The sequence below is a fragment of the Pelobates fuscus genome, chromosome 2 (assembly GCF_036172605.1).
Source record: "Pelobates fuscus isolate aPelFus1 chromosome 2, aPelFus1.pri, whole genome shotgun sequence".
In the NCBI taxonomy this organism is placed as follows: Eukaryota; Metazoa; Chordata; class Amphibia; order Anura; family Pelobatidae; genus Pelobates; species Pelobates fuscus.
The window spans coordinates 258,374,460-258,399,058 of record NC_086318.1 but is presented as its reverse complement, the minus strand read 5'-3'; the positions used below and the strand labels follow the sequence as shown (position 1 = coordinate 258,399,058).

Sequence of the window (24,599 nt, the reverse complement as noted above, 5' to 3'; positions counted from 1 at the left end):
TGACCAAGTATCAAGCAATGTTGTGTGAAAACCCAAGAGTGCATTTAGAGACTGTAAACACCTTAAATCCAGCTACCCTTTTGCCACAACCTACTGAAAGTCAACATGATTGTTTGGAAGTAATGGATGAAGTATTTTCAAGTAGACCAGATCTTCGTGATTTTCCCATCCAGAACCCCGATGTTCAATATTATACCGACGGCAGTAGTTATGTGAAAGAAGGGATCCGCTATGCAGGATATGCAGTGACAACAATAGACAAGGTGATAGAAGCTCGGCCACTGGCGAAAGGAACATCAGCACAAAAGGCAGAATTAATAGCACTAACACGAGCGTTACAATTGGCTGAAGGTTTAAGAGTGAATATCTATACGGACTCTAAGTATGCGTTTTTAACCACTCATGCCCACGGAGCTTTGTATAAAGAAAGAGGACTACTGAATTCAGAAGGCAAAGAAATCAAGTACGCAGCTGAAATCCTACAACTATTGGAAGCAGTGTGGGAGCCGAAAGAAGTCGGTATCATACATTGTCGAGCGCATCTGAGAGGAGATGGTGATGTAACCAAGGGAAATCGGATGGCAGATAGTGAAGCTAAGCGTGCTGCTGAATCAGGAAGACAGGAGTATGTGGGGCATATAGCTGCTCTTATACCAACTCCACTGTCCCAATGGACTCCAGTTTATACAGCTCAAGAAGAGGAGTGGTTAAAGACTGAACCGGGAAAGTATCTGGAGAACAAGTGGTATCAGCTAGAAGATGGAAGAATAGTTATACCAGCATCGCTAGCGGTAGAAATTGTCCAAAATTATCATAACGGGACACATTCTGGGAGAGACAGTACTGAAGAATCTCTTAGAAAACATTTCTACATACCAAGATTGTCCAACTTGACTCAGGCCATTGTACGCAGATGTGTAACGTGTGCTAAAAATAATGCAAGACAAGGACCAGTAAAACCACCAGGAGTCCAGTTTATGGGGGGACTCCCCATGTCCGATCTACAAATAGACTTTACAGTGATGCCTAAATCGGGTGGACATCGTTACCTGCTGGTAATTGTGTGCACCTATTCAGGCTGGGTAGAAGCATGTCCTACTCGTACAGAGAAAGCAGGAGAAGTTGTGAGATTCCTGCTACGAGAAATAATACCCCGATATGGACTACCCTGTTCTATAGGATCGGACAATGGTCCAGCTTTTGTTCACCAGTGCCTACAACAACTGACTCATATGCTTGGTATAAAGTGGAGGCTTCATACTGCATATAGACCCCAGAGTTCTGGTAAGGTAGAGAGAATGAATAGAACTATAAAGAACCAGTTGGCTAAAATGTGTCAGGAAACCCAACTTAAGTGGAACGTTCTCTTACCTATAGCTCTATTGCGAATTCGCAGTACCCCTACCAGAAGGATGGGCCTCTCTCCTTTTGAAATCATGTATGGGCGACCACCTCCCGTACTTGGTAACTTAAGGGGGGACTTGAGTCAGTTGGGAGAAGGAATTACTCGGCAGCAGGTTGTAGAGTTGGGTAAGACTATGGAGGAGGTACAGAAATGGGTACAAGATAGATTACCTGTGAATATTTATCCCCCTGTTCATAGTTATCATCCAGGAGATCAAGTGTGGATTAAAGAGTGGAATAATGTGCCGTTAGGGCCCAAGTGGAGAGGTCCTTATGTTGTTCTTTTGTCTACCCCTACAGCGATAAAAGTAGCAGAAGTGACTCCGTGGATACATCACTCCAGGGTTAAGCCAGCAGCAGTCGATTCTTGGCAAGTTACAGCAGATCCAGAGAATCCCTGCAAGATCCGGTTAAAACGCACTACTCAGTCGGAGTAACGAGGAATTATTGTGGATTACAAATTTTATTGTTACAGGTGTGAGTGAGAAGGCCATAATAAAGCCTGTCCGCTTACCATCACATAGTGTATAAGCCAGGAAAGTCTCGAAGGGACACCTGTGAAGACGAGCAGAACTCCATTCCCTGCAGCCCTCACATCCTGGAAGCTGAGGTTCCATCGCACGGACGAAGACTGAGGATGACGGCGAAAGATGTGCTTTTGATTGTGTTTATTTACATGTGTTTTTATATTCAGGAAGGTAGAGGTACCGACACTCCTAGCTGTGAGGTATGCATTAAGACTACGAGAACAGGTAACCATATTTCCCAAACCCTAATTTGGCATTCACAATACGAGTGTAAAGGAGATGTATCGAGATGTAGATACTTAAATATAGATTATAGTGTGTGCCATTTAGGAGTAGGAGAACCTAAGTGCTTCAGTCCAGAGTATCAACCTCGTACAATTTGGTTGACTCTCAGGAATGGAGATCCTCAGGGGACCCTAATTAATAAGACGGTATTAGAATCCGTACATTCTTCGGGTGTTCTGCTATTTGATGCGTGTAAAGCGATATCGAGTGGTAGAAAGCCGTGGAATGTATGTGGGGATCTTAGATGGGAGAGGACGTATGGGTCTAACGATAAATACATTTGTCCCAGTAGCAAAAATAAATATGTGAGTCCTAGATGCCCAAATAAAGACTATAACTTTTGTCCATATTGGTCTTGTGTGGGGTGGGCGACTTGGGGACAGACAGTAGACAAAGACATGATAGTGACTAAGTTGCCGACTAGCCCATATTGTAAGTCTATGGAATGTAATCCCATCCATATACTTATAAATAACCCCGACAAGTTCTTAGACAAATATGGCAATTTATTTGGGTTTCAAATATACGGGACGGGTTTAGATCCTGGGACATTATTGTTTATAGGAATAGAGACTGATACGGTATCCTCCCAGACTCATCAAGTATATCATTCCTTTTATGAAGAGATGAGTATAGATAATAAGATCCCCCATAACGCTAAAAACCTGTTCATAGACCTAGCTGAAAGTATTGCCGGTAGTCTTAATGTTACCAACTGCTATGTGTGTGGAGGTACTAACATGGGAGACCAATGGCCTTGGGAAGCAAAGGAGGTAATGTCCGGTTCTGAGGCAGTTGACCAACTAATATCTACACAAGCCGATTATCATATGAGTGTTAGAGGTAAATCTGAGTGGAGATTAAAGACCTCCATCATAGGTTATGTTTGCATAGCAAGGAAAGGAATAATGTATAATACTTCTGTAGGAGAATTAACTTGTCTAGGGCAAAAAGCTTATGATGATGATACAAAGAATACAACTTGGTGGTCGGCTTCAAATGTCTCAGAACCATCAAACCCGTTTGCTAGATACGCCAATTTAAAGGACGTGTGGTTTGATCTATCCATCACATCTACCTGGAGAGCCCCAGCAAATTTGTACTGGATCTGTGGTAAGAAAGCCTATTCGGAGTTGCCACAGGACTGGGAAGGGGCATGTGTGTTGGGTATGCTCAAACCATCCTTCTTCTTGTTACCAATTGAAACAGGTGAGACTTTAGGTGTTAAAGTGTATGATGTGAATCATAGGAAGAAAAGGGGACCCATAGAGATAGGCACCTGGGAAGATAATGAATGGCCTCCCCAGCGTATCATAGATTATTATGGGCCAGCCACGTGGGCTGAAGATGGTACCTTTGGTTATAGAACCCCTATTTATATGCTCAACCGCATTATAAGATTACAGGCGGTGGTTGAAATTATCACTAATGAAACATCACAAGCGCTCAATCTTCTAGCGAAGCATAACACCAGGATGAGGACAGCAGTCTACCAAAATAGATTAGCCTTGGATTACCTTTTGGCAGTAGAGGGAGGTGTATGTGGGAAGTTTAACCTAAGCAATTGCTGTCTTCAAATAGACGATGAAGGGCAAGCAATAGCTGAGCTTACTAGCCATATGGTTAAACTAGCGCATGTGCCTACTCAGGTATGGAAAGGGTACAATCCGAGTAGTTGGTTTGGTAGCTGGTATGAATGGTTTGGAGGGCTTAAGGCAGTGGTAGGTGGAGTCTTACTGATTTTACTGTTGTGTCTACTCCTACCGTGTCTTATACCCCTAGTAGTTAGGTCTGTGCAAAGCCTGATAGGAAGTATAGCAGAGAGGAAGGCTGCTGCACAGATAATGGCGATTTATAAGTATAAGGCTTTAGATCAAGGAGAACCAATGCAGGAAGATGAGTGTTAAAAGATTCACATCATAAGATAAGTCTGGTCTGGTTCAAGGTAACTTGCGGTGTAAGCAAAACTAAGGTTATGTGATGCCTCAAGTAATTGTAAAATATCAAGAGGCATCAAAGGGGGGAATGTGGTGGAATCTCGGTAAAAATAAATTTAGTAGGCCGAGATTACCACGTGGCATGTGTACGTGCATATGCTGACGTATCGATCAGTTGGTTGCACGAGGCAAGATACGATCAGTAGTGTACGGAGCATGTGCAAGAATACAGGATATAGTATTCCCCCTCCTCCATTGTGCTGGACAAGCCATGCGGTCAAGCAGGAAGTTAATTCTTATTTGTGTTGATTGGTTAAGAGAATGTGCGGGTGGAGCTTAATATGGGAGGAGTTATATGCCTATATAAGGAGCCTGCACTATTGTCCGGGGCTCAGAACTTGCTGTATTTTGGTGACGCTAGTCCCTCTGAGTCCCGATCGGTGATCCAATAAAGAATCTCTTCCTTCCTGAAGAAACCTGTGTCCATCTCTCTGTGCTTGGCTTCCGTCAGTTTCTCCGGTATCAATAGCAGTTTCTCTGAAACTGCTATGTTTATAAAACAATTAGTTAACCCTAGCTGGACCTGGCACCCAGACCACTTCATTAAGCTGAAGTGGTCTGGGTGCCTAGAGTGGTCCTTTAATTTCTCACATTTTTTACATTTTATTCATATTAAATTATGTTTCATAGGCAAATATTTGATGTTATATGAAAGACCCATTTCTCCTGAATAAAATGATATATAATAAGTGTGGGTGCACATAATATGAAAGAGGCGAATTACGGTTGAACAGACATATAGTCAAAGTCCAAGTTTTACAAAAAATAAAAGAAGAATGTAGCGCTCTAAAAGTACAGAGATAGATTAATCAGCTGTTATTAATCCAGATAAAGGTATTTTCTTTTTTATGTAGGGGTATGTGTAGTTTTCTATAAAAGACAATCAAATATAGTTTAGATCATGCAAAGTAAGATAGTGGATCTTAAATATAATGTGTATGCACTCACAAACGTAGAGCTATTAACCCAGCTCTGGTTTGGATCACGTCTGGGTCCGTTTAGGCGACCCACCCCTATTATCGATATATGTCTTGTTCTGTATGAAAAATAGAAATACACACAATTGCACAGTATTGTTGATACAGTATCTTAGATAAAATAAGAATCCCAAATGGGTACTCACAATTCTACAGTCATAAATAATGACTCCGTTTTAAAGCATTGTGCAGGTTTAGGACTGCACTCTCTTCTGTAAAAGACGAAAGGCTAGGAAACAGGATATAATAAATAAAATAAAAAAAATTATTGCATTGATTTAAAAGAAACAAATAAAAGTGCAACAATGTGCTTAATCCGGAACGCGTTTCGCCACTGACAGCGTGTCTTCTTCAACCGGGTAAATTCGTTCAATGAACGAAATTAACGAATTTACCCGGTTGAAGAAGCCATTAAGCACATTGTTGCACTTTTATTTGTTTCTTTTAACCCCTTAAGGACCACACTTCTGGAATAAAAGGGAATCATGACATGTCACACATGTCATGTGTCCTTAAGGGGTTAAATCAATGCAATACATTTTTTTTATTTTTTTATTTATCGTATCCTGGTTCCTAGCCTTTCGTCTTTTACAGAAGGGAGTGCAGTCCTAAACCTGCACAATGCTTTAAAACTGAGTCATTATTATGACTCTAGAATTGTGAGTACCCATTTGGGATTCTTATTTTATCTAAGATACTGTATCAGCAATACTGTGCAATTGTGTGTATTTCTATTTTTCATACAGAACATGACATATATCCATAATAGGGGTGGGTCGCCTAAACGGCCCCAGACGTGATCCAAACCAGAGCTGGGTTAATAGCTCTACGTTTGTGAGTGCATACACATTATATTTAAGATCCACTATCTTACTTTGTATGATCTAAACTATGTTTGATCAGTGGCACCCATGCCCGGAGACACTGCACAGACCCCAGATGCTGCCTCTGGTGAATGGACATCGCTGCTGGAGGCAACTTAGAGGTTATTATTATTATTATTGCCATTATTACCAGGTTAAACCATTTAAACTCTGTGAAAAGCCAGAAAGCACCTCCAGTGGCTGAGAGGCAGCCTTAACCCTGCAATACAAACACTGCCGTTTATCTCAAACTGCACTGTTTTACATTGCAGGATAAAAGGTGCATATGGTGTCCTTTAACCCTACTTCATGATAATTCCTTTAATTTGTTCATAGTCAGATATCAAGCTGTCCTGTGACAGGATTGTGATTGTTCATCTTTCCTGTTTGATCCAACATTTCAGGCAGCAGAAGGAAAGACATGACCGATGTATAATAACCATTCAGCACAGCTACAACCTGCACCGCGTGCCCACAACAGTCATGTGACACAAGAAATCATTTCAATGTACGAGAACGAGTGAGGGAGGAGTCTGGAAGTCGCACTTTAATGACGTCGGTTCCTGTGGTTTGTCTTGATTCAAGGGTGCCGAAGGAGAAACGTGCAATCCCGGGCAGAGCGTTTTAAAATGGTAGCGGGGAGAACCAGCGCCATAGCGGCCGGGGTGTGCGGGGCTTTGTTTCTAGGCTACTGTATCTATTTCGACAGGAAGCGGAGGAACGATCCCAACTTCAAGAACAGACTGAAAGAGAGTAAGGCCACCCATGGTCCTGTGTGTGACATGTACATATGATGGGCCTTGGCTGCATGTCAAGTGGGGGGGGGGGGGGGGGGTTAGGGATGTTCAGTGCACGTAGACCTGACCTGTATTGTTTTCAGCTCATGATGAAATATAGTATGCAAGCTGTTACCATTAGATTTGTCATTCAATGTTCCGAAGGAATGCTGTGCCTGGCTAATGTAAAGGGGGAAACATGTTGGGTCATAAAGGAACATTTCAAGTTCCATAAACCCTACAACACTGTTAGCGGTTACGGTGCTAAGAGTGATCTATGCACTTCATTATAAGTAATCTGTTTGTTTTTTTAGAATAGTTTGAATTCTTACCTGGGATTTGCCATGCGCTGATTCCCACATCTCCAGTTAGGAGCTTTAGATAAGCTGTGAGGTAAGCCCTGCAATGTCATTCATTATGGGGACACCAGGGCATTCCTGAAGCCATAATGACTACAGTGTATTGTAATGGTTTTGGTGTTTGGAATGGTTCTTTAAATAGAATTGTCACTTTTCAGGAAGTGTCATTTGTTTTCTGCACTGTAATACATTTTTTTTTACTGCGGTGCGCGGAGAGATCAGTAAAACAAAACTATTTTTAAAGGCCTTCCCCTGTAGAAATGCATTAAATTAATGCTTTTCTGTGGTGATTTTAAGACCCTGGATATCCTCATGCAAAGCGTGAGCATGCCTATTGTCATTTCACGAAGTTAAACTCTGTGAAACAGAAGGAAGCTCCTCTAGTGACTGTCTGGTAGACCGTATTATTTGTCTAAACCTGCAATGTTTTACATTAAAGGGACTCTCCAGGCAGCCGAATTTACTTACCTGGTTCCAGCGCCGGGAGCCTCGTGAAGCCGTGCCCCCTATTTCTTCAAAATGACGAAACAGGCGGGTGCAAGCAGGGAGCAATCAGACGCTTCCATTTGGAAGCGTCATTGCTCCCTTGTGCGCATGTGCGGCTTTGCCGCACATGCGCACACACTTCAGAGGGCAGCATTCATGCCGCCCTCTGAAGTCCTGAGCGCACTACCACGCATGCGCGCGGTGTGCGTGGCCGCGAGCTGAGCTGACTGACAGCTCAGCTTGCGGTCTTTGCCCGCCCCCCTCCTTTGCTGACAGGCTGGAGAGAGAAGGCACGCACACAGTGCCTTCTCTCTCCTGCACACGTCAGACGTATTTTAATACGTCTGACGTGTACAGGGCATTTTTAGGGCCCTGCATGATAGGAAGTTCTTCTGGTGGCCGTCTGAGTGACGGCCACTGGCGGTATTCCTATCAATCAATGTAAACACTGTATTTTCTCTGAAAATTATAGTGTTTAAATTAGATTGCCTGCAGGGAGCTATAGATCATACCTGAACAACTACATTAAGCTTAAGTTGTTCAGGTGACTATAGTGTCCCTTTAAAGGGCTAAGGGGTCAGGGACACTTCTATGAGCTGAAGTGGTGTGGGTGTCTATAGGGTCCCTTTTAACTTTGCTGTTCAGCGTTCTTGGCAACTTCACTGCCACAGTGAAATAGGCTGAAGTGGTTATGGTGGCTAGAGTGTCTTGCAGTGTACAGACAAGGAAATGATCAGCCAATTGGGTTGCTTTAGTAGCCATCTATGGAACTAACTTCATTCCATAAATCCATGTGCATTAGGCCTCTATGGGTAAGGCTTATTGGAAGTTGTAGTTTTAGTTATCAGATTTTTGCTTATGAAAGCTTAAAGGATCACTATAGGGTCAGGAACCCTATATTGATTCCCCCCACCCCACCCCCTCCCGAAGGGAGCTATTATACTCACCAGAACAACTGCATAAGCTGAAGGTGTTCTGGTGACTATAGTGTCCCTTTAACCACTTAAGGACACATGACATGTCATGATTCCCTTTTATTCCAGAAGTTTGGTCCTTAAGGGGTTAAAGGAAACACTAAAGGCACCCAGATGACTTAATCTCGATGAAGGCACACTTCACCCCTGTCTTTTGAAGCCATTGCAGGGTTAACTTGCCAATAGTGGCTGTCAGTAAGACAGTCACTAGAAGAGCTTCTTTGCAGTTACTCTGTTAGAAATCAAATGCTGCCCATAGAGCAGCATTTGATTGGTACAGTGCAACATTTTAACACCTAGATGTCTCAGAACACGATAACATTAGGATTCAAACATGTATTCTTCACGCTATAGTGTTCCTTTAACCCCTTAAGGACTGAGCCAAATTTACACGTTGTGAACAGAACAAAACGTAAACAAAACCTGGCATTTGCGCTATATTCTGTCCAACCGTAATTCACCTCTTTCATATTAAATGCACCCCCCCTTATTATATATCATTTTATTCAGGGGAAACAGGGCTTTCATTTAATATCAAATATTTAGCTATGAAACATAATTTAATCTGAAAAAAATGGGAGAAAATAAGATTTTTTTTTATTTTTTTAGTTCTACATGACATTTTAACTGTCAATGTCATAATACTGTTTGCTTTTACTGCAATAAAATACACATATTTGTATTCAGCAATGTCTCACGTGTAAAACAGTACCCCCTATGTACAGGTTTTATGGTGTTTTGGGAATTTACAGGGTCAAATATAGCGTGTTACATTTGAAATTTGAAATTCGCCAGATTGGTTACGTTGCCTTTGAGACTGTATAGTAGCCCAGGAAATAAATTTACACCCATAATGGCATACCATTTGCAATAGTAGACAACCCAAGGTATTGCAAATGGGGTATGTCCAGTCTTTTTTAGTAGCAATTTGGTCACAAACACTGGCCAAAGTTAGCGTTGGTATTTGTTTGTGTGTGAAAAATGCAAAAAACGCCAATTTTGGCCAGTGTTTGTGACCAAGTGGCTACTAAAAAAGACTGGACATACCCCATTTGCAATACCTTGGGTTGTCTACTATTGCAAATGGTATGCCATCATAGGGGTAATTTTCATTCTTGGGCTACCATAGGGTCACAAAGGCAACGTAAGCAATCTGGCAAATTTTAATGTGAAAAAAATGAAACACAAGCCTTATATTTGACGCTGTAACTTTTGAAAACACCATAAAACCTGTACATGAGGGGTACTGTTGTACTCGGGAGACTTCGCTGAACACAAATATCTCAAAATATTTCAAAACAGTAAAAAGTATCACAGCAATAATATCGTCCGTGTAAGTGCTGTTTGTGCGTGAAAAATGCAAAAAACTTCACTTTTACTGAAGATATCATCGTTGTAATACATTTTACTGTTTTGAAACACTAATATTTGTGTTCAGCGAAGTCTCCCGAGTAAAACAGTACCCCTCATGTACAGATTTTTTGGTGTCTTGGAAAGTTATAGGGTTAAATATAGTGCTAGCAAATTAAATTCCCTATACTTTCAGCATGCGTTGTGAGGCAGGTCCCGCAAATTGTAATTAATTAGGATACCTAAATATGAAAAATTATTACCTAAATATATGTGTAGAATTCGTGTGTGTGTGTGTGTGTGTGTATATATTTATATATAGTGATATATACGTATATATTTATGTATATAGATATATATAATTTCGTTCTACGTGTATCTTGATATAAATATATATACTAATATCACAATACAGTTAGAACGAAATAACACACATCTATATATTTTTTAATTATTTTACTTTTTATTTTATTTTTTAACGTATTAACATATTTTTTTATAATTAATATAAATATATATATATATATATATATATATATATATATATATATATATATATATAATCAAAAAATTACCGGCACTCGTGGGTTTCTCTCATCCAATTTATTGTAGGTAAGTACTGCTAGGTCCTAGGACCTAGCAGTACTTACCTACAATAAATTGGATGAGAGAAACCCACGACTGCCGGTAATTTTTTGATATTTTATGAATTTGGAACTAGGCACCTGGTATAATTTACTATAGTTGGAGTGCAAGAGTTTTCTATTGTGTGTGTGTGTGTGTATATATATATATATATATATATATATATATATATTATATAATTTTATTTATTTTACACTGATTAATTCTTTTTTTCATTTCCAGCCAGCAGGGGGACTAACTGTCATTACAGTTGGTCCCCATGCTGGCAATGCCCGAGCCAGCTAACCCGGCCATGTGATCGTGAGGTCCTCGCAAGGACCTCACTCTCACATGGCCGGGGGGTGGTCGGAAGAGGACGGATGTGCCGCGGGGGGCTCCCTGGGAGTCCCCCCAACTGCGATCGCCGGCGTGGGATCGGCGGCGACCGGGTAAGTAAGAAAAGACCGGAGGGCGTACAATAACGCCCGGCGGCGTTTAGAGCCGCTTAAAATAGGGCGTAATTGTACGCCTTCCGATCTTAAAGGGTTAAATGATCAGTCGTACACGTAAGTGTGTGTTTTTGTTTTTTTTTTTTGTGCTTACTAATGATTTGGAATACTTTATTGGACAAACACAGAAAGGGAGCTGTGTTGTCACGTACCACATATAATAATTAGCAAGATGTTCAAATAGGCTGGAAGGACTGGTGAGACAGGATTAAGCTGCAGAATGTGTCAAACATTTAAAGGAACACTACAGTAACTAAAACAACTCTAGCTTAATGAAGCAGTCTTGGTGTATAGATCATGCCCCTGTAGTCTTACTGCTCAATTCTCTGCCATTTAGGAGTTAAATCAGTTTTGTTTCTGTTTATGCAGCCTTACCCACTCATCCCCTGGCTGTGACTCACACAACCTGCAAGAAAAAATGGTTTAGTTTTTAATCAGATGTTTTCATCTCCTGCTCTGTAAATTGAACTTTAATCACATACATGGGCTCTCCTTCAAGGTCTATCAGGTTATTAACAGTGTAGGAGATTATAAATTCTACATTAAACAGACTGTGCAATAAAGGATGTTTAACCATTACATTGCTTTTAACAGGAAGTGTTTAGGAAAGCTAGGCCTGCATAACCAGTGTGATTTAACTACTAAATGGCAGATTATTGAGGAGTGCGACTGCAGAGGCATGTTCTATACACTTAAACTGCATCATTAAGCTACAGTTGTTTTTGGTGACTATAATGTTCCTTTGAATTCTTCTAGTTATTTTTACTAAAACTGTAAACATTTAATCATGCAAGAATATACAGATTATTAAAAATAACTTGGGCCACAATGTTGTGTTGGTTCTTAAAATATTGCTTTAAAGGCACACTCTTAAGTACAAAAGCCACTACATCTTTATGTAATGATTTTGGTGCCAAGAAAAGGCAGTGTTTTACATTACAGCCGAGGGATACCACTACTGGTCATCCTCAGATCGCTGCTAGAGGTGCTTACTGGGGCTGTGCTGCACAGTGTGCAGCACTGCCATTCAGTGTCTTCACCCACTGCATGGAGACACTGAACGTTCCTCATAGAGATGCATTGATTCAATGCATCTCTTTGAGGAGATGATGATTGGCCAGGGCTGGGCTGGGTTTGGCTTGTGCTGGCTCTGCCCCAATCTGCCTCCTTTACATTCTCAGCCAATCCAATGCTTTACTATGGTAAATCATTGTAATTGGCTTTGCACAACACTTCTGATGATTTCAGCCAAGCAGGCAAATCAGGGCGCAGAGCCAGCAGCAGCAGACTGGTGTAAAGGTAAGATTTTACCATATTTAGGGGGGGCTAGATGGTGTTGTGAACCCCATGGGGTCATGAATACATGTTCCTGACCTGATAGTGTTCTTTTAACCCCTTAAGGACACATGACATGTCATGATTCCCTTTTATTCCAGAAGTTTGGTCTTTAAGGGGTTAAAGGACCACTCCACACCCCAAAAGCACATCAGCTTACTGGAGTGTCCTAGTTTAACTTCAATTTATAAAAGTACAGATTTTCTATGAGAAATCGGCACATTTTTAAAATTAACTAGGGAACACCCCCTCTGGCTCTCAAACAGTGATGAATGTTTACAGGTTCCTCCTGTTAGCTCCTCTAAGCTAACGAAAGTGTCAGGAACGCTCTACTTGAACATGCCTGCTTCATCCCACACAGACCTCAGACCAGACATTCACAAGCCGACAGAAGCAATGGTGCACAAGCCAGCAGCTCTACATGTGGATGCCAGTTTAGAGGCTTCTCAATTAGAAGTCTCTGATTATTTACATGTGAAGAGATTAAAGTCTTTTCAGGGCTTGTGAAGACTGCAGTTCATAAGATCTGCACCCTTTGCAAACACTTTGAAGATATACCCACAATGAATACATGTATGTATTCATTGGGGATATATCTATTAAACAGTGGTTTTGTTCTTTTTTCCCCATTTTGTAGAGTGTTTCTTTAAAGTCTGTGAGAATAAAGTGTAAGGCTTGTAAAGGCTACAGAGAAGAGATTTGCAGCCAAGGCCTCCCATTCGCCCCATCATATGCATTAAAAACAGGTTTGTGTTTTTTTTTTGTTTTTTTTTAACATCGAGATGCTCTTTAAAGGACCACTATAGTGCCCTGAGGGTGCCCCCACCCTTCAGGGTCACACTCCCGTCGGGCTCTAGGGGGGATGAAGGGGTTAAAATCTTACCTTTCTCCAGCGCTGGGGACTCTCCTCCTCCTTCGGTCGTCATCGGCTGAATGCGCATGCGCAGCAAGAGCTGCGCTCGCATTCAGCCAGTCCATAGGAAAGCATTCTCAATGCTTTCCTGTGGACGCTGGCGTCTTCTCACGCGGAAGCGCCTCTAGCTGCTGTCAGTGAGACAGCCACTAGAGGCTGGATTAACGCATATGTAAACATAGCAGTTTCTCAGAAACTGCTATGTTTACAGAAGGCAGGGTTAAACCTAGATGGATCTGGCACCCAGACCTAATAATTGAGCTGAAGTGGTCTGGGTGCCTATAGTGGTCCTTTAGGTGGCTATTCCTACATTCATAACTACTTTTTTACTTTTGGAAGAAACGCCTTCACTACAATCTGTTTTTGTTTGAAAATATTGGCATGACATTTTTTTTTTTTTTAAGCATGGTTGGCACATAAAAGAAAAAGATAAAGTGGCAATTATGTGTACACATTGCCTTTCACACAAACATTAAAATTATGGACAGTTACAAATGTTTTATTTGTTCCTTTTATCTCTTATAAACATATTTAGGGAATGAAAAGTTTTAGAATGTATACCGTATAATTTGCCTTGCAATATTTTAAACCGTGTCTGAAATATTTTTATAAAAGCAAAACTAGTTGTTCTCACAGACATGGTCCAATATCCTCCTTGAATGTATTTGTAAGGATGGTGAATGCATTACTAGCAGTTAATCATGCACAAATGGTTACATAATGCAAAATAAATATCTTCATCTGACTAGAATACAGTAGATGCCATTAAATTATGTATTTCTAAAATAGAGGTTTTGTAGCAATCACTTTAATGCAATTATGCCTTTCCCTCCCTAACTGGCTGTTGCCGTGGATCTTATCAACTTAGATTTTGCTATGTCATTTTTGATACAGCTCCACACAAGATGATGAAAAAAGAGTTCTAAAATAGAACATTAGCTTAAAGGCAGTGAGCAGTTGTAAATGGGAACATTTTTAAATTGGACAGAAATGGTAATTGAAGTACCTAATGGTCCTGTTCTGGTTCTACTTGTCTTTTAACCAGTTTTTAAAAATGATCTTGAAGTGGGAATTGGAAGTCTTGAGTCGGCATTTGCAGATGACCCAAATCTGGGAACAATTATAGATGATAAATACTAGGCAACATTTTGCAATCCTGGCATGCTATTGCAAAAGTTGGTAAGGTGCTGTCATGCATATAAAGTATTGATTCGTATGTATGTATGTATGTATATGTACGTCAATAGATTGATTGATATCATGGAGTCTGGAAGGATTTTTTTTTTTTTTTTAATCGTTTTGTGGCATAAATTACCCATTGCTTCAAACTGGATTTTCTCTAATCTTTTGGATCACCAGCATAAGATGTCTAAATGTTGAACTTGATGGACTTGAGTCCTTACTTTCCCCTACACGATCTTGGTAAGGAAACTAGTTTTCTTTAAACTCTTCACTTTCTATGTAATCTGTTTATATGCCATAATTGACGGAATGGAAAGAAATGCTATTCAGTTTTTGTGTTCACCTGTTCCATTCATGAAACTGAAATGTCGCATTAGCTTCCGAGCCATACTTTTCTTACCTCTTGATATATGCATGATGCTTCAATATCATCATGTGAACAGTTTAGCTAATAGGGAAGTAATAATATACATATGTATAAATTATGTTTGTGTTTTGCAGAACGGCGAAAACAAAAGCTTGCTAAAGAAAAAGCAGGACAGTCAAAGGTAGGTGTTAATAATTCAGGAAAGCGATAAATAATATGGCATATCTGCGCTGATTTAACAGTTTATGGTACAAACAACTCCTAATTTAAAGCGTCTGCATGATTCAAACATCAGATTGACAGTCATGTTAGAATATCGGAAGAAATGATCAAGTTGCAGTATACATAACACGTGATCTGCACACTTTTTTTTAGAACAATAATTAATAATAACAAGCTTATATCAATAAGGGAGATCAGGATGAGTTCCCCTGGAGGCCCCAGGCTGGTCGCAAATAAAAGCAAGGTCAGAGATGAAACAATGGATATGATGAGGTAACACAGGCAAAATGAAACCCAAGGAGCTGGAGAAGTAGACAGTGTTGTAGGCAGTCCCTCATATAAACAATAGTGAGAGTATTAATAATCCATCTTCCTGATGCAGTTCCAGAACACAAACTAGCCTACACCAACTAGGGGTAGAGCAGCTGAGGGGTGAAAGATTATACATATTATTCTATGGTGACTTGCATACTAACAATGAGTTCACTATAAAGAAATCTTGTTGGCTTAAGACATATGCCAGCTCAGTACTGGAAAGGCTACAGACTGTCAAGCTATAATGCTGAGCTGGATGGGGGGAAATGAGGGATGAGGCCAACACTACAAAACACCAAAGATTTTGCTTGTGGCCAATGGGCAGGATAGTGGGGCGTCGGCCGTCCACCTCACTCACCTCCTGAGTAGGCTTCCGCCTCCAATATGCCAAATCGCCCACCTATGCACCAGAACGCGCACTATGGTCGCTGCTTCAGCACTAGCACCTCCGTGCACTCAGGGCAACCACTTCTAAGTTTCGCACAGTCAGATTCATAGCTGATTTGGAGCCTTACAAGCATAAAGTAGATTTTACTTTCCCATTTCTCTGCTGTACTGCTAATCTATTTTATTTTTCCTGACTTACCACTTTTCTCTCTATCTTTTTCTATTCAAGAATGATGTTCTCCCTCCTTCTCCTTGTTAGTCTTTTTCACTTCTAACCAGGACATTTCTTTTAATCTTCATTGTAGTATATGCAAAGGTTTGGTAGTTTGGGTAAATGAAAGGCTTGAGTATATTGGGGAACCCTTACCTCAAACTGATACGTTTTCTTTGAATCTAGAAGCCAGCTAAAAATGTAAAGTCAGTTTTTTGTTTTTTTTTTATATATAAAATAACAAAGCTGTATTTTCAATGACAAATATAACCTCTTAAAGGGACACAATAGTCTCCAGAACCACCACAGCTTGATGTGTCTTTAGCCTGTCCCTTCAGAGAAAAGGCTGTGTTTACATTGTTGCCTACTAAAACCTCTAGTGGCCGTACTCAAACGGCCACTAGAGGTGCTTCCAAGTCCAGCTCTGCATGGAGGCGCTGAACTTCTTCTATAGAGATGCATTGATTCCATGGAGGCGGAGGCGGCCGCAGCAAGAAGAATAAGCTAGTTAAATCACCTTTCCCATGCAATCAGAGGGGGATCGGCCACAATAAATAGTTTAACATTTTAATGTCCGGAATACATAGTTTTCCTTTAAATTTCCACATGAAAACTAGAAAAAAAACATCATGGGCATTTAACTTATGCAGTTAATGAAAAGAACACTATAGTCACCTAAATTACTTTAGCTAAATAAAGCAGTTTTAGTGTATAGATCATTCCCCTGCAATTTCACTGCTCAATTCACTGTCATTTAGGAGTTAAATCACTTTGTGATTTATGACTATGATTGACAGAGCCTGCATGGAAAAAAAAAACTGGTTTCACTTTCAAACAGATGTTATTTACCTTAAATAATTGTATCTCAATCTCTAAATTGAACTTTAATCACATACAGGAGGCTCTTGCAGGGTCTAGCGATCTATTAGAATAGCAGGGGATAAGAAAATCTTAAACAGAACTTGCAATAAAAGCCTAAATAGGGCTCTCTTTACAGGAAGTGTTTATGGAAGGCTGTGCAAATCACATGCAGGGAGGTGTGACTAGGGTTCATAAACAAAGGGATTTAACTCCTAAATGGCAGAGGATTGAGCAGTGAGGCTGCAGGGACATGTTCTATACACCAAAACTGCTTCATTAAGCTAAAGTTGTTCAGGTGACTATAGTGTCCTTTGAATGTATTCTGATGTGATAGATCAGATGTTTTTACAGTGTTTTAATTGTTTTTACTTTGCTTTTTGGGGCCATGAACCTGCCTCGTATTTTTAGATTTATAGCATCAATAATCACAGATACACACTCACAAATTACTTTTAATTTATGTCTACCCACCCTCCCTACCTTTGGGAGAGCTGGAGTGTATTATTTTCCTGAGGTCTAGTATGGATGCTGTCGTCTTCCTGCTTTTTTTCTTGCTCTGCTCCCTTGCACACCTTTTTAGTGATGCTGGAGTGACCTCATATTCTGGCACCTGACCTCACACAGGGCACGTGAAAAAGCATAGCATCCCTCAACGTTCGTCTCCTTTCTGCACAGCAACCCACCTCAGTGGTGAACGGCTGACAAACACCAGGACAGAATTCTTAGTCAACCTTGGGTTTGTTTAGCCCTGCCCAAATTGATCTTATATTGTCCCTTACATTCGAACTATGAATTTTCATAATGTTTTTTTTTTTTTTCCATTTATAGTTGCCTGATCTTAAAGATGCTGAAGCTATTCAGAAATTCTTCCTTGAAGAAATTCAGCTTGGAGAAGAGTTACTAGCACAAGGTTGTTATAAACTGCACTTGACATATACTTCTGTTGCAGATCTTTATTTCACTGTTGGTGGTTGTAATAACATGCTTTAGTGTACCTTTTAAGGAAAGCTCTTCCATGAACACAATCTGGTTTCATCAAACCTGTCTTGGTGGCTATATACAGCACTATTCTAGGTATTTTTCAGGCACTTCATACTCCATCCTCCAGATGTTGCTGAACTACAGCTCTCATGATTCTCTGGCAATCTAGCGAATACATTCAAAAAGAAAAAAAATGCTGTAAGCTATAGGCTTTCAACATCGAAGAGCTTGATTGAGATCCATGCTGTTGGTGTCTGCCTAATTGTATAAGGAGCCCAACTTTACATAATTTCAATATAAATAATTTCAACAAATTTTGTGGGGAATATGTAAACCTTACAATGTAGGCTACGCTGAACTGGAACGGTTTAGTTTTTGTTGTTGTAGTTAGACTACTTGACCACTTTCTTCTTGATAGGCACATCTTATGTTCTCATGTGTCGGATAAAATATTTTATACTTGTGTTTATTTGCTTCCCTTATCCAGGTGACTTTGAAAAGGGTGTTGATCACTTGACAAATGCTATTGCTGTATGTGGACAGCCCCAGCAGTTGCTCCAGGTTTTACAGCAGACTCTTCCTCCACCTGTTTTCCAGATGCTCTTGACTAAACTACCAACAATTAGCCAAGTAAGAATATTTTATTTAGTATTTATTTATTTTTGGTACAGTGGCTGATATTCAGAACATTTCATTATATGCAAGTGTTGCAGGCATTTGCATATTAGACATTTTTTTTTATTTTTGACTGAAATGTTTGTAATATATTTTGTCCTTCAGCCTGTTGCATTTTTTTTCAAACACATTATAAAATATAAAGTTTGCCCATAAAGTAGTTATGGTTAGTCTTGGACCTTGTTTTTTACATAGATTATTTTGATCTGATATGATCTCTCTAGGAAAGTCTGCCCAGTTTCTGTATACTTGGTGATATTGTTTGTAACAATGAAACTAAAGTGTAATTATTACTGCCATTGGAATGCTTTGCCAACCAGTGGATGTAAGTGATCCCTTCCTTTTTAATGCACACAAGTAATGAGAAGGCTCTAGTAATAAGGACCACCTGCGTGTTTCCAGCCATAGTATACTTCCTTCACAAATCCAATGGTATAAAGGACTGTGCACAGTTCAGGAACACTGTCCAAGACAGAGATTTATTGAAGAAAAGGAATCACAACATTTCGGCTCACAATGGAGCCTTCATCAAACTTTATAGAGATTCCATTGTGATTCCTTTTCTTCAATAAGTCTTTTACCATGTTTTTGAATTTTGCACAGTCCCTGCTTTTTTAAGGACTTTGCTTTTAAAGGTCTTTCTGCAGAAAGCAAAACCTAGTATCAGATTCTTAGTCTATTGGTCTACTGGAAGTCTGCAGTGATTTTGAGTGCCTCAAAGCAACACCTTTTACATGTGAGTTTTTCCAAGCATGATTCAGGAGCCCCTTCTTTCCTTATTATGCTTTTCGTTCTAGAAATAAGCAATATTGTCACAATAGCCCTTTATTTGCCTTGGTTGATATATCGGCCAACTTATTAAATTACTACTTGTAATGTTTTACTGTATACTTTGTCCGTTTCAGTATTTTAGCTCTACAAGTTTGGTATGACTCTCATCTTCTGTCCATTGATGTTTCCTCCATCCTTGTGATTTTACAAATTCCATAAAGCTGTGTCTCTATCTTATTTTTTTGTTTTTGTTTGTTACCATTTTTGTTCTACTCCTCTTATGTTGTTTATATATAACTTTTTTATGTTTGTCTTACAGAGGATTGTGAGTTCTCAAACCCTCACTGAAGATGATGTGGAGTAAAATAAACAAATCCAAATGTAGTTCTTAACTGCAATAGTATTCCAATTGCATCTATGATATGGCTGCTGGACATTTTCAATTTCATAAGTAGGGCAAAGATGTGAAATCAGAGTGGTGGGATTTTATTTATTGTTTTGTTAAATGTGTGTTTTTGTTTTACTTTAACATTCTGTGGGAAACATGTAAATCTTGTTTTGTTTTTTTGTTTTTGTTTTTTTAAGCAAAGCTTTTGTTTAGAATGTACATATCATAAATGCCCATTTTTGTATAAGGCAATAAAAAAAATCCTCCCATTTTTTTTTTTGAGCACATAATTTTTATAATAATCTTTGTGGTCCTTCCTTCAATAATTGATTCAAAATGTATGATAAAAGCATCCTGGCTGTAAATACCTAGTAGGTAAGACCTGTACAGTAAGCTGTCTGTAGATGAAAATAATTTAGCCAGTTATGATCCACTCAAGTCAAAGCTTTTGGGTGTTTCAGGGGTTTGAGAGATGTACTTTAGCTGTTCATTCTAATATAGAAGGTGACTGTTACACTGCAACCCATATGTACCCATGTTGTGCTGATTTTCATAGTTCAAATACTTGTATGGCAGATGAAAGCATACTTTTCTCTTGTTGTATCATTGCTTCTAATATTGTTACATTTATTTACTTTGGAACCATTTATTTTATTTAATTGAGTGTTATCAGATGTATCACTCACTGCTGGATTACGGCTATAATGCTTGACCAATACATTCTTATTTCTTCTCACTGGTATGATTATTAATATTTATAAAGTGCCAACAAGTTCCATAGCGCTGCAACAATGCGTGGACTATCAGACAAGTATTTGTAACCAGATGAGTTGGACACACAGGAACAGAGGGATTGAGGGCCCTGCTCAAGCTTACAAGCTAGAGGGAGTGGGCTAATGTGACACAAAAGGTAAGGGTGGGGCAGAAAAGTAGGTTGCTAGGATAGTGTTCATTTAGGACCTAGTGTTTTGTTTTGATGACCGGTATTGGAGATGAATCCGGGTGCGGGGAGGGAAAGCTGTTCAGTTTAATTGATATGCTTTCCTAAAGAAGTAAATTTTCAGAGATTTTTTTGAAGGAGTGGAGATTGGGTGAAAGTCTAACAGAGAGGGGAAGGGAACGGTGCAGCCCTAGAGAAGTCTTTTTTTAAGGTGAGCATCAGAGGTAGGAGTACGAACAGAGGTTAGATGTAGGTGTAGGCAGAGCGTAGGGGCCTAGATGGGGCATATTTGTGTAATAGTGAGGATAAATAGGTCGGAGCAGCATTGTGTAGAGATTTGTAAGCAAGTATCAGGATCTTAAATTAAGTCCTATATCTTACCAGAAGCCAATGTAAGGTCTGACAAAGGGGGAGGTGCAGGCGGACAGGAAGATGAGCCTTGCCGCTGCATTCAATATACACTGTAATGGGGCAAGTTGGGAACACGGAAGACCACTGAGAAGCGGATTACAGTAGTCAAGGCGAGAGAGGACAGCGGCATGGACAAGCACCTTTGCTGTATCAGGTGTTAAATAGGGTCAGATGCGCGCAATATTTTTGAGATGGAAGCGGCAGGATTTGGCGATTGATTGGACATGAGGGGTGAAGGAGATGTCAGTCAAAGAGAACACCTAGGCAGCGAACCATAGAGGTAAAGTGGATGGTGGTGCCATTCACTTGGAGGGACACAGACAAGGAAGTAGTAACACTTGAGAGAGGAAAGACCAGAAGTTCTGTTTTGGACAGGTTCAGTTTAAGGAAATGGTATCTCAGCTATAACACATCCACCCTATGCTCTCTACCACATCTTACACCACCCAAGTACCATTTACTCTCTGCTCCTGGACCAAGCTCCCACATCCAGTCAGCCACCTCTCATGCCTTTTTAAACTCTTGGACACTCCTCTTTACCCAAACATTCTCTGATACTCATTCCTCTGGTTAACTCCCCCTGAATTTACCAGATCCAATTCCTTCCAAATATCTCGCTCTTCTGACTTGTGCATCTTTGATCCTGATCCTTACCTCATCTAGCTATATCATCTGTCTTGCCGAGACAAATTTCAAGCCAAAGCTCAGTGTGCAGATTGATGTCAGGCATGGGTGCTGCAGGTGGCTAAAGTGGTCAGTTGACGCTCTAAGCCAATTGCTAGTTTATAAAAATGTTTTACTTTTTAATGAATGGGTAGCTACTGATTGGCTTAGACTGCCAGCTGACTGCTCTAGCAAATCAGCAACACCCCTACCCAGCGGCACTCTGTGCTTCCTGACACTCGGTAAATAAAAGTGAACACATTAACACTGTTTTTTGTTTTTTATTTTATTTTTACCTGGGGAGATGAGAAGGTCCAAAGTTTCCCTGCCAGGCCCAGGTACCAAAGCCTTATGATGTGGTGTCCAGAATAAAGTGGAGGGTTCACGTCATTTATCCTTCTTGCTCCTTTTCTTCTCCTTCATTTGACACAGTCTTTTTTTTCTGACACTCTTATCTCCTCCTTGGCTCCTTTACCTTTCTGCTTATTTTGCTCCCTTCTGCTCCTTTCTCTTTCTAATCCTTTTGCTCCTTTACCTTTGTGCTCCTTCTGTCCCTTTCTGATAATTTCTGCTCCTTCTCCTACTTTACGTTTGTGCTCCTTCTGCCCCTTCAAGCTCATTGCTGACCCTTTCTGCTCTTTGATGTCCCTTCCTGTTCATTTCTGTTCTTTCTTCTATTTTACTTTTGTGCTTCTTGTGTCCCTTCCTGCTCCTTGCTGACCTTTTCTGCTCCTGCTACTTTACCTTTGTGCTGCTATACCTTCCACCTCCTTGCTGACCCTTCTTGCTCCTTGCAGACCCTTCCTGCTTCTTGCTGCCTCTTCTTGCTCATTTCTGTTCCTTTGTGCTCCTGGCTGCCTCTTTCTGCTCCTTGATGTCCCTTCCTGCTCATTTCTGTTCCTTCTCCTTTCTGCTCCCTCTCTTACTTTACCTTCCTGCTCCTTGCTGACCTTTCCTGTTGGCTGTCTCCCACATAACTCACTTACCTGATCTGTAGGTGGATACTTCCATCTCTTACTTACCTGATCTATAGGCTGTCTCTTGCCCCCATCCCTCACCTGATTTATAGTCTGTCTCTCCCCTCCCTCACTTCCCTGATATGTAGGCTGCCCCCCATGCCTCACTTACCTGATCTATAGGCGCGCCCCCCCCCCCATGCCTCACTTCCTTGATCTGTAGGTTAATCCCCGTCCCCCCCAATGCCTCACTTCCTTGATCTGTAGGATGATCCCCCCCCCAATGCCTCACTTACCTGATCTGTAGGCTGCCTCCACATCCCTCACCTGATCTGCAGGCTGCCTCTGCAGTCTAGGAGTTGCTGGCTGCACTCTGTGCTGCTCCCTTTGAGGATTCATTCAGGAGAGAGATGCAGGAATAAGATGTAGCTTCTTATCCTTGTCTCTCTCTCCACATACACAGTGCCACCTACTGGCCGGCGCCGGTATTGTATTTTCAATCTCACATGAAAAATAGCCGAACAAGCTGAAAAATCTAGGGAGGGCAGGGGCAAGTGAACTAGTTTCCAATGCTCATGCGGTCTCTGATTATGGCGCGAGGAGAACTACACGCCCTCTGTACCTGATTGGCCCATGGTAGTTTATCCCACCGTTCAAATAGCCGCACAGGTCAGTGTACCCGGTTATTGCCTTTGACGAAGGCGCTTTAGCAGCGCCGTAATGCGTGTCAGACTTCACGTCTCTTCATTTTTTATGTTAATTTTACCGGCACTTTTTGTTTAACACTTTCTTTTGAGTGATGGTTAAGAGGACTTATCTAGCATACCCATAGTGACTTTTCTCTAAGATGGGGGAATTTTAGGGTATTTCAAGCAGGAGTCAACTATTTAGGGATTTTTTATTTATTACCACTCAAGTACTGCGAATCTACATTTAGTTAGTGTTTTGAGAGAGAGTATGTTTACTACAGGTTATCGTGCTAAGCCGTTCATGTAGATTTCTGTGCATAAAAAGGTGGTCTTTATGCTTTTTGTGTAACCTTTGATTCAATTTCCTCTAGATAGTTATCTTGTAGCTTTAACAAGATTAATTAAGTGAAGGCACATCTGCTTAGCACTAGGGCATACAGTGTTTCTATTTTTGGATAAAGCAGAAATATACAACGTGACAGACCTTCAATACTAGCAACTTAAGGCTATACAGGCTAAATCCGCTTGGGCATCTCTAACCAAATATTACAAACTGACTACAAAACAGTTAAATATTTCTACCAATTTGTTAATTTTTCTCATTATAAAGCTGTCCACATATTACCATTTGCTATTTAGCAACCCTAGATCACCTGCTATCCTGTATCCCCATTAGGTCTGCTGAGCTTATTAGCTCTCCTCAGGGATTTAGAGAGTGATTAGTTTATTAATTTTTTATTTTGATCCTTATATTCTTCAATAAAATGTGTTTTTCATCAATTATATATATTTACTTGCAAACCGAGGGAACTTTTTTTGTGTTCCTTGGATCACATTGGTGCTTGTTCTTCAATTTTTAAGTGTTACCCCCTGTTAGAAGTCCCCTGGACATACTATAGGTCCATTTGTTATCGACTTTTTATTTCAGATATTTTGTATCTACTTTAAAAAAAGATAAAAAGGTGCTCTAAGTTTCTGAAAGGTTCCGAAATTTTTAAAAAAATATACAGAGAGCTCTTTTGACATCTAGAAGATGACATTTACTTTACCAAGGATTAGCAGGATTATTGCAGAAGGTAGGAAGTAACTCTTAAGTAGTCTTCCAAAACAGTATATTTAGAGGGCACTGTGAGGACTGATAGAACCAAGTCAAATCTCAAGAAGGAATGAGGTTGCGAATTGAATCTTATCCATGAAACAG

At 40.3% G+C, this 24,599-nt stretch overlaps 1 protein-coding gene across 1 annotated transcript; it reads left to right on the top strand.

Annotated features, from left to right (window-relative positions):
* The first annotated feature begins 6,591 nt into the window (after positions 1-6,591).
* On the top strand, positions 6,592-20,008 carry TOMM20 (translocase of outer mitochondrial membrane 20). The gene is made up of 5 exons (XM_063441229.1): positions 6,592-6,806; positions 15,063-15,109; positions 17,753-17,834; positions 18,393-18,535; positions 19,671-20,008. The coding sequence occupies exons 1-5, from the start codon at positions 6,683-6,685 to the stop codon at positions 19,713-19,715; spliced, it is 441 nt and encodes a 146-aa protein (XP_063297299.1). The 5' UTR covers positions 6,592-6,682; the 3' UTR covers positions 19,716-20,008.
* The last annotated feature ends 4,591 nt before the right edge of the window (positions 20,009-24,599 follow it).

Bases quoted from the DNA above. Each gene is read 5' to 3' on its own strand.
- TOMM20 (XM_063441229.1), top strand. From the start codon at position 6,683: ATGGTAGCGGGGAGAACCAGCGCCATAGCGGCCGGGGTGTGCGGGGCT. The intron at 17,835-18,392 runs GTTGTTATAAAC...TCCCTTATCCAG, and splicing joins AGAAGAGTTACTAGCACAAG to GTGACTTTGAAAAGGGTGTT. The intron at 18,536-19,670 runs GTAAGAATATTT...TTTGTCTTACAG, and splicing joins AACTACCAACAATTAGCCAA to AGGATTGTGAGTTCTCAAAC.